The sequence below is a fragment of the Anopheles marshallii genome, chromosome 3, assembly GCF_943734725.1.
Source record: "Anopheles marshallii chromosome 3, idAnoMarsDA_429_01, whole genome shotgun sequence".
Classification (NCBI taxonomy): domain Eukaryota; kingdom Metazoa; phylum Arthropoda; class Insecta; order Diptera; family Culicidae; genus Anopheles; species Anopheles marshallii.
Genome location: NC_071327.1, coordinates 18796763 through 18807392, shown reverse-complemented (window position 1 = coordinate 18807392; position 10630 = coordinate 18796763). Strand labels below are relative to the sequence as shown.

Sequence of the window (10630 nt, the reverse complement as noted above, 5' to 3'; positions counted from 1 at the left end):
AAGTTATAGAAACGAAAGGAAGTAGTATCAATTACATGAATGAATTCGTTTGAAAAAACTAACAGGTTAAGAATTATATCACGATGAACCGTTTTAAGCCTTAAATTGCAGCTTCCAATTGTGAATGATTTGCCGAATTTATAATTTTAAAGATAAAAAACTGGGAAATTTACTTTTAAGCTGTGTTTTCGAGCTCAACATGTTTTATAACAATGTTATACTCTAAATAGTATTAGTTTTGAAAGAAATATTTAATTTCAATTTCTCTTCCAAAGTGTGTAGGATTCCCACTGTGCGTTCCCGTACCGCTGTAAACAATAATTGTGCCGCTGAAACAGCCACCTGTCAAAGTGGCTGTCAGTCAACAACAGTCGTGCGTTTGTTTACCAAAATCACGTTTGCCAGCATTGTGCCGTTTATCGTACGATTTTAACTCAGTTTACAAAGAGTTTCGTTTTATTTATTCCCGAAATGAGTGAAGAAAGCGCGGAGCAAACGCTCATCTGTGTGCCTGGGCAGGTGTTGTGCGCTGCGTCCGAATTCACGGTAGCCGGCGAGGGCACATACGAAAAGCTTGGCTACATCCACGCTACTCTGGCCGGTATAGTTCACATGAAAAAGCGCGAGAAGAACACATTCATCTCAGTGCTGTCTTTCGGCGGTGGAGCCACAGTCCCGATCATAGGCGATATTGTAACTGCACGGATTACGGCGGTGCAACACCGCATGGTGAAATGTCGCATCCTGTGCATCGGAAAAACGGCACTTAATCGCACATTGCGAGGAATCATCCGGAAAGAGGACGTTCGCGCAACGGAGGTAGACCGGGTTGAAATGCACAAATGCTTCCGGCCGGGTGATATCGTGCTGGCACGGGTGCTGCATCAAATCGAGCTGAATGTGTTCCATCTTTCCACGGCGGATAATGAGCTGGGCGTTGTGGTGGCCTTATCACCGAGTTCGCGAGCTACCTGGGGTGCAGAACCGATTCCGATGGTTCCTATCTGTTGGACGGAAGTGCAGTGTCCTGTAACGCTGGTGAAAGAACCGCGCAAAGTGGCCAAAGTTTTACCAGAAAAGGGAGAATCACTGAAAAAGAATCTAGCGCTATTCTGATGAGGAAGGCAAGGGTAAAGTTGTTAAGGAATCGAATAAATTAATGCAAACAGCTTGAAATAATCGATAGTTTCCGATGTGGATGTATTTTGAGAAAACGGACAAAGTTTTAAATTGCATGTAAACATTGTGCCGATCTGACGTTCACGCGCGTTTATGGCTCTTGGTTGAAAGTTAAATTTATCGTCCGGAAAGACCGTTTCCGAAAATCAGGCAAAAATAACTTATTGTAACGTTGAAAAAAGTTGTCCTGTAATGTAAGCAAAATTTTCCACCAGTTCTATACTACTCTATACTTCACACGCAATATTGTTCCACGATAATATTCCGCATTTGTTTATCGTTTCTTCCTATCAGCTGTCAAAACCTGCGCAACAAAAACAAAACATAAACATCGATAAATCGTGAAAATTTCATTCGCATAATCAAACACCAATAGCTGCAATCCGTTGTGAGGGGTGCCCTGCTGCATAGAACTGCAGTACACGTTGCGGTTTTTGGTAAGCCAGTTCGCTGCACCATGAGGAAGCTAGTGGTGATACTGAAATCGGAAAGCGAAAACGCGGACAACTACGGAACACTGCTGGAGAAGCACGGTTTCGTGCCCGTGTTCATACCGACGCTAGAATTTTCCTTCAAAAATTTGGACGTGTTGCGGGATCACTTACTGTCGCCTTACAAGTACTCAGGCCTTATCTTCACCAGTCCCCGCAGTATATCGGCGGTCCGCGATGCGGTTCAAGGCCAGAAGCTGAAGGACGATTGGAAAACGCTGGAAAACTACAGCGTTGGTGAGACATCGCGGGAACTAATCCAGCGAACGCTTGACCTCGACACGAAGGGCCACCATTCGGGGAATGCTAGCAATTTGGCCGATTTCATCAAAACCGATCTGTACAACAAAACCATCACTATGCCGTTCCTCTTTCCTTGTGGCAATCTCAAACAGGACGTGCTGCAGAACAAGCTGTCCGAGTACGGCTACTCGCTAGATTCGGTGGAAGTGTACGAAACGGTACCACACCGGGACTTGGAGCGAAACCTGGTCGCACTGTTTCGCGGCGATCGAGAGGAGAAAAGTGATCGGACGATCGACAGTTTACTCTTTTTTAGCCCATCCGGTATCAACTACTGTGCGCACGTGTTTGAAAAGCATCGGATCGATCTGACCGGCAAACGGATCATTGCGATCGGCCCCAGCACGAAAAAAGCGATCGAGAACAAAGGCATTACGGTGCACCGAACGGCGGAGAAACCGTCGCCCGATTACGTCGTCGGTGCTCTGCTTCAGGACACTTAAACCGACTCCCGGGCGAATGAAAAGAAAGGAAAGGAGCCCGCAAAACAGATTACCAGAGAGTGCAATAATCCGTCTTCGGTGTATATTTTTTTCCTAAATGTTGGTGCATAAAAGACGAAGCGTTAGAAGACAGACAAGATATAATATTTAGGTACTTTTATCTTGTCATTCAGTAACCAAGAAGTGCTGAAAACTTGTAGAATTAAGCGATACAAAGGAAACCTAACTAAATGATCGTGAATGTTACTGATATCTTGTTGTTATAAAGTGTATACTAGCCGGTTGGAATAATGGTGCAAGGAAGTAGGGTTTTATTAGAAGTATGTTCTTCTAGTTGAAATGGTTCCCTTTTTGTTCTTTTCTAAAGTCTGTTAGATCTTTTATTACCAGAGCATCTCTTTATATGAACAGGGAAGAAATGACAAAGAAAAATAGTATCTGAGCGAAAGAAGCGCCGTAAGGTTTATTCTACATCATCGCTTCGTCCAACATTAATTTTCTTACGGACCTTTAGTTGATGTAACTTCCTCTCTTGATATACCGGCAGACGGTTAATACATAGTGTCGATAGCAATAGACATCAAAACAAAAGACCGTAAAGTCAATTTCTAGCGCTGTTTTAGTGATAAATCGTGTACGCTCCCACGTAGAGAACCGAGTACTAGCCGTTACGGAAATATGGAATATGTATGCCAATAAGCCAAATGAAGATACAATAATGAACATTAAGTTCCTCGGCTCACAGCATCCGGTGTGAGAACTACGGCCTAGCCGCAACGGGACACTAGTTACAATTTAAAGGGCTTTTTTAAATCAATGTTTTAACCCCGAGAATGATTACCCTTATCATTGCAATTGCTGGTTTTTGCTTATGCGATTGCTTTTGCTTTTTTACAGTAGTCGATATATTTATAGACGTATATGTTACATTATTTTTGTGAAAATTTACTTTGCTGTTTTCTTAGTGAAAAATAGAATAAATTATAGTTTTAGATTAGCACATCGTCGTCATACCGTGCATCATACGTGGATTAGCGTACGGCGTCACACTGGATAGAAAATAATTGTTACACTTTTTGGTCTAGTTTCTTGTTTAAAAATACGTTTGTCGTGCGCGTTTACAATAAAGCACTAGAGGATGCCAACAGTGGCAAAATGTTGACCCTAACTGGCTGTGCCTTTCTTTTTGTAAGTAGTGAACATATGTTATTAAGATCTATTTTAAATTAACAATTTACTGGTAGATGTAGGAGAATTAGTTTACTGGTTGACTTTCAATTTACTCTGTGAATGAATGAGAGTTGTGATAGTAAAAAGTCTAGGCGTTTTTTGCAACATGTATGTATGATCGATGAGAATTTCCCAGATGACCTCGTTGATGTACGATCGATTTGAGAAGGTCGGAGGGGGTCGCTTTTTGTATCGATAGCATCGATAAGGTAGAACATATCGATCTCTTCATTGTTAACGATCTTTTGGACATCAAGAGGACTCTCTGAGCACGCAGGAGAACCGGTCAGTCAATCGATTATCTTCAAAAACCATCAATCCCATATCAGCTAGTTGGTCGTGATTTCATTTTCGATCGAAAAAACGTGCGCTCCCTTCCAGCAACGTCACAGTGCAGCGAAATTAAGCAATGATAATCCACCGTAATGTGGCATTCGATATGCAACAAAGCTTAATTTTATGCTTGATCAAACTCAGCAAGAACCACAACCACTTGCAGTGCCCCTTGGCCGAAATCAACAGCTTGGCAACGGTTTCATTCCCCGCGCACTGCCGCATCGGCAGCAGCCAAATTATGATCATTTCCGTTTATTGTATATTAGCGTAATTATCGTTCGCGAGCCGCATGCGCTTCGTGTAATTAAGCCGCAAGTGGCATCCGGGCGGTTGGGAGCACGAAACACGAACGGACGGAAATTAATAACCAAAAATCGGCCCAACCGTGTCCCGAGAACGGGCGGGCCCGGTTAGAAGACAGTAGGGCGGGGTGGGATTCATTATCACATCAAAGCAATGCCACTCGTTTCGCAGATTATGTTCCGCTTTCTTCCTTCAGTTTTTTTGTTCACCTTTATTTAAATGTGATCATAGGGAATGTTTGCTACCAACACCGACGAACCGGTACGGTTCCAAATCTTCGAGCATGGTTGGAATTGCGTGGCAGAAGCTTAATTTGCGTAAAATGAAGAAATGAACGAAATCAATATTATTAATTTTATATTCGAATTCGGTCCACAGGAGCAAGTGGTGAATGGTGTACCTCGAAGGAGGTTCACTTTTTGTTTTTGTTTACGATACCCGGCCCGGGTTGAACGGTAGAACATAAGGAAGGTTTCGGTGTTTTGATAACGATATAAAGTGGGACTGTGGCTGTATAACGAGCACGGATGGCGAGAAGCGGGACGAAAAGAAATTAAACCGGCCGGACACACAGGACACGCTTGATTGAGACGGCTCGTACGATTGGTTCGTCTTGGTCCCATGTGCGCATAGTGATCGAATAATTGAACCACGCTGGTCTAAATTGGTCCAGTATTGGCAACGGTCCCCCTCCGGAGGGAGAGTAGACGCGGTAGATTAACGTCATGAAATTAATTAATTGATTTCTCCCCGAAAGCGACGAGCTGCGCCAAGCAACAGCAGCGACATAAATGCGAATGAGATGCATTTTTCATCAACCTTATGAAAATGGACTTCATGCTAATCTGTGTACACCGGCAGGGTAGGGAATGACACCACGGTCCTGCCTTGATGTTGTTATCGTTGACGCAAAAACAAGACATTTTGTGAGTCCTTCTTGGTTGTTACTTTATTTTATAGAGAACGTTGTTTTTGTTTTGTTTTGCTCTCTTTTGCTCTAAATTTCGAACCCGCTGCTGGTCCGGTACCGGGTCCTCACCAGAAGCGTCGCGTTGCGTTAATTCACATATTTTTAATTAACCGCGTTCCACAGTTTATTACCTCATACCGGGCGGCGGGGGCGGTGGCGGTGGATGATTACCGGCGGACGTACGGGGTCCTCCTCCTCGGGGTGATAAAAATGGATTATTTCTGCTCCCTGCCGAAGGACGTGCGGAACGGGGCGATACTGGACGATCGGAATGGAATGCAAACCGAGAAGAGAGAGAGTGAGTGAAAAAAAAGACAACGTGGCGCAATATTGAAGTCTCTCGATATGTAAATGTTTCGTAAAAACAAACGGTTCAGCTGTGCCGTTTGTGTCAGGATAAGACCGGCCTAGTAACAGCAAACAATCTCACACACATCGAAATTGGGTGCGGGTGCGAAATTCTGGACGAGTTGTCGGAGGTCTTGGTGGCAATTTTTCGAATCCCTGTTCCGGGTACTGGGCAACCGCGTTTTACATACCATTAAAGTCAACCGGTGCGGGCGATAAGTCCATCGGCGAGACGGGTTCGTAGGGACGCGTTGGACCGGTTCGCTGATTACCGTGCTGCTGCTGCTGATGCCCGTTGCTAAACGCCGTCTCGGGATATCGCGGATCGTTGAAGTCTTCCGGCCACTGGCTCATCGTCGCATTATCGTACGCTACAAAAAAGTGTTGTGGCAAAAAGGTTTAAAATATTACTTTTTATCACCATCGTACGCGCTGGACGAAGGTGTTGAACTGGGGCGAGATTGTTGTCCTGCACCAGAAGCAAACAGAAGTAGTACTGGAATGGTGTGTAATTTTGGAAAATTGCCTTCATTATTTAGGCCCGAATTGGTGGGGCCTTTTTGTCTTTGCTAATGTAATTGGTAGCGAGTTCGGTGTGACTGAGCTTTGGAACTTGTAACGATAGATCGACTGCTGTACGTTCAACTTACCGTACTGTGCATCCGATTCCGGCGCACCGTAGGGATCACCGGTGGGGAAGAACGTGGGAACGACCTGGTGCGGTGACGGGAACATGGAGATATCAAACTCCTTCTTCTTCAGCTCATTTTTATCATCGTCCACCGAGATGCCGTGGCTTGAGCGAGAAATTCTTCAAAGAAAATGCGAAAACATAACCACAATTTAGCGGGTTGTCCACCAAAACCAAACGCTCATTTTGTCACCTGCGATAGTCCTTGAAGATGTCAATCTTCCAAATCATGTACAGCACAAACAGGAAGGTGCACACGATCGCAAGGCTGATCCCAATCCACGTCAGCAGAATGCGACTGTTTTCCGGCATAATGTACATCTCGTACCCTGCGAGCAGTAGCTCCTTTTTGCCAAACTCTTCCCACATCTCGTCCAGCTTCTGCACGTCCAGCTCGTACTGCGGTTCGGTCGCTTCGACCGTGGTGATCGATATGAAACCCTTCTGCAGGAACTTATTACCGAAGCCAAAGTCCGACCCATCCTCATCATCCGACGGTTCGTAGAAGATGGGACGCAACGGTACGGCATATTCCAGGCTGACACAGTTCTCATGGTTTCGCCACGTATCGGGACACTTGCGGGCCAGCAGCTTCACATCGAACGGTCTAAAATGGAGGAGTGCAAGTGTAAGGGATCACGCGCGTATTGCTCATGTTCAATTCTTCAACACCTACCGACTGGGCATGTAGGATAAGTTGTGATGCGCGATGTACTTATTGCTGGCGTTGGACAACGCTTCCTTGATCTCCGCCCAGGTACTCGGCAGATCCATCATTGCCGGTGTTATGACAATCTCCTTCGTTGTCCACTGCAGCTCCTCCTGCGGTACGATCACCTCCGTCGTGGTCGGTGTCGTCGGAGAGTTCAGACTACCGAACGAAGCGTACGTCAGCCGAAAGCCACGATGTTTCTGCTCCACCTCGGCGTCCTGCTGTGCGACGAAATGAATGGTGAACACGGTCGTCTGTGGAATCAGAAATCGTAACGGCTCCTGGTACGTGCCGGTCAGAACAGGGCCTTTCTCGTCCGTCGCTTCCAGGTTTCCGGCGCGAATGTACAGGAAGTCGGTGGTCGGATTGAGATCAAGATCGTGGATTGTGATCTGAACACCACGTCCACCATCGACGGAGAAACTGAAGTGGACAAAACGTTCGTAGTGATAGGGTAACGATTATCGTCTGCTTCCAGCATACTCACTTTCGGTAATCATTAACCACGTTAGGATACGGGTTCGGATAGTTGGGTGACTCCAGAATGATTTCTTCCGGATGTTCTTCCAGAAACTTTTTCACACCTTGCGCTTTAGTTTCCCCTTCCGCCAGATCGTAGAGGGTTTCCGCTTTGAGATGCTTCAGCATTCCTTCTGTTTCGGTGGGTTCCGCGTCGGTATCATCATCCATTGGAATAGCGGGTTTTCGTATTGGAATGTGTATAACTTGCGCTGTTTTCGGTTCGGATGGCATTTCTGGTTGTATTGCGTCATCTCCCGAACCGTCGGGTGAATCGGTCTCGGCTTCGAAAACTCGTCCAGCATTATCGACGGACAGGTTTTCCGTCATGTCCAGTAGCTCTGCATCGGCTTGATCATCGATGATCTTTACCTCGTCAAAGGGACCACCTCGGGGACGCATTCCCGGCAGTCGAATGACTCGATCTCTCTCATCCTTTACTATTGGAGGGTAGTCATCAAACTTTCGGCCAGCATCAGCTTTCTCCACTTCTGCCGACGGTGATGAAGACTCTTCTAGTAGCTCTTCTGCGATCTGATCTTCAGGAGGACAGTTTACGTAGTCATCCGTCAGGGTGCTATCGAAGGTCTTACCTTCCGGAACGGGTTGTTGCAGATCGGTAGACTCGCTCACCTCATCCAGTTGTTGTGCAGCGACGAGAACGTGCGATACTGCAACAAATACACAAAGCAAATTAAAACCACTTGCCAACTATCCGCACTGGGCACACGATCGGAGCACGCAGCCGTCCGTACGCCAATTCACTTAAAACCTCGTCATTGAGCAATAACACTTTGATGTGCGATTTTGCTTATCTTATCGGGTTATGCTTGGTTTTGCCCATTTAGTATAGCAGACACGACGACAGCGAAGGAGACATTTTGCATTTTTTTTTGTTTTATGATTAGGTTTTACTATAATTACATTCAATTGCTAACTACAATAAGATAATGCAAATTGTTGTTCGTAAAGTTGCGTGTTGCGTCAATATTTAACAATACCACTTGATACCGCTCGAGTAGATGACGCAACTTACAGAACAATAGTATTAATATCGTCGCAGTGCCAGCCAATGGCAGCAATCTTGTTGATGTAGCTATTTTAGCCATTCTTCACACTTTCCTTTTGGTGCTTCACATGCGATAAACCTATTTCACAGCTTTAATCACGCCAGCACGTTAGAATGCGCATGTTGGGTGGTTTGGGGCCTTGCAGCGTAGAACTCAGACTAAATTGCACACGAACGATGAAGGTTTGATTTAAGTTGGTGATGAACACTTTATCGCGACAAACAACATCTTCATTTTTACGTCGATACCGTTGATGGGGCCCTTATCAATGGTTGATAAGATGCCAAAGGTGTACGTGTTTGTAGAGGGTGTCGTTGGGCTAGCAGAAGTGGTCTATTAGTTGTCTAGTGGATTTTCTCCGGTTGGTTTATATTGTTTCTGGGTGTTTTGTGTATTGGTATATCGGCGTCACAGTCGTTAAGCGATAAGATGGAGAGCAGGAAAGCTTCGCATAGATAGAATAAATCACAGCAGATCAGCATTTCCGATATTTGGTTATCAATCAATAGAAGAAGAAGGTTAAAAGATGTCCCATTAAGTATTTTGGCTTGATTTGTATGATAATAATGACAATAATGCATGAACGTCTATCTGAAAGATTGAAAAGCGATGGTAAAATTCGATATTATTGTAAAATAATGCAGAATATCGATTAGGGTTTATATCAAACGTTTAATCTTTTAAATCTATTCGTTTGTTTGCAGCACCGAGTTCAAAACAACGCGCCTTTCTCGTATTCGGGGATGTAGCTCAGATGGTAGAGCGCTCGCTTAGCATGTGAGAGGTACCGGGATCGATACCCGGCATCTCCAAAAATTTTGTCGTCTTTTTTCATACAATCTGTAATGCTGTTCGACAAGTTTTCATTCATTTACGTTAGAATTGAGCACTAATTCCTCAATATTACTCATTTAATAAGTAAAATTTATAACTAAAAAAAACCCGCTACATGTTCCCTCTATCGATTGGTCGATCAGATTGTAATTATGGATGTTTTTCGCATGTTCGCAACTCCCTTCTCCGTATATTCTCTTGAAAGTGCTTTCAAGTACAAATCAATCAATCCTGTTTGGCACCCGAAAAAACCGTTCCAAATTACGGTCGATATCACATGCATCAACGTTTACATGCGCTTCTACTCGCGTACCCTTTTCGGCACGATCGGTGGTTGTGTGAAGATCAAAAATCTGACTTCGCTCCACAAAAAAAACAACCACAGCACCACCTACCCGAAGTACATCAATCTTTCGGCCCGGTTTGGAGCCACGGGCTGACCGTTAATTGAACATATTCAACAATTTCATTAACAATGACTCAGCTGGTAGGGAGCGGGGGATGCATATGGGATCACTCCCGTACACCGAATAGGTCGACACATACCCGATGGTAGCATGTGGAGCATGAGCAATAATATAAAAATGAACGGTCGCGTCCGTCTGCTTCCAGTGGGTAACGCGGCGGGATCCACCGGGAGATAATATCGGCAATTAGCGATTATTAATTACGGCGGGACCCCGATGGCGTCCGTGGTGAGGAGGGCATAATTGAAAAGCAGAACTCTGTTCAAGCATCCCAACAAACCCTGCGGGCCCCCGTGTATGGACATCAGCAGGGGGACATGGAATCATCTGCCACGGTGGGACTTCTTCCGGCAAGCTCCTGCAGGAGTCTTTCACACCGGAAAATTACCCAACGCTGTCAGGCGTGGTGGGTCCGGGAGCACGAACGCACGGAGCACATTCCATTCCTTCGCCGCGAGTGCTTCCAACCGTTCCAGAGTGTTGGCCGGAGTGTGTACAACTTTATCCATCGGGAGGGATGAAACCGATCGATGTTTGTGGTTCGGTTGCGATTGCGGTTTGCGGAATTTGCCCGACACGTCCAACGGATTCCTTCATGTTCGTGCTCGGAGGCCTCGGGGAGCATACATTCCAACATCGACAAGCTGTACAGCGTGTATATCTTGGGGAATGAGCATAAAAAAAAGCAAGCTGATATCAGCCGTTCGCTGTTTAATCGTCGATTTTTTTTCCCT

General features: G+C 45.3%; 3 protein-coding genes and 1 non-coding gene across 4 annotated transcripts; 3 read left to right on the top strand and 1 right to left on the bottom strand.

The window, feature by feature from the left end:
• Positions 1-471: 471 nt before the first annotated feature.
• Positions 472-1116, top strand: LOC128714420 (exosome complex component CSL4). The gene has a single exon (XM_053809295.1). It carries the CDS (start codon positions 472-474, stop codon positions 1114-1116), a length of 645 nt encoding a protein of 214 aa, XP_053665270.1.
• Positions 1117-1636: 520 nt separating this feature from the next.
• Positions 1637-2416, top strand: LOC128714519 (uroporphyrinogen-III synthase). Its single transcript, XM_053809394.1, has one exon. The coding sequence runs from the start codon at positions 1637-1639 to the stop codon at positions 2414-2416; it is 780 nt and encodes a 259-aa protein (XP_053665369.1).
• A 2966-nt stretch (positions 2417-5382) lies between these two features.
• LOC128712309 (uncharacterized) lies at positions 5383-8634 on the bottom strand. The gene is made up of 7 exons (XM_053807204.1): positions 8562-8634; positions 7494-8196; positions 6971-7429; positions 6488-6901; positions 6254-6414; positions 5795-5974; positions 5383-5513 (listed from the first exon to the last, which is right to left on the bottom strand). The coding sequence occupies exons 1-7, from the start codon at positions 8632-8634 to the stop codon at positions 5383-5385; spliced, it is 2121 nt and encodes a 706-aa protein (XP_053663179.1).
• A 700-nt stretch (positions 8635-9334) lies between these two features.
• Positions 9335-9407, top strand: Trnaa-agc (transfer RNA alanine (anticodon AGC)). The gene has a single exon. It is a non-coding gene; the product is annotated as a tRNA-Ala (tRNA).
• Positions 9408-10630: the final 1223 nt, after the last annotated feature.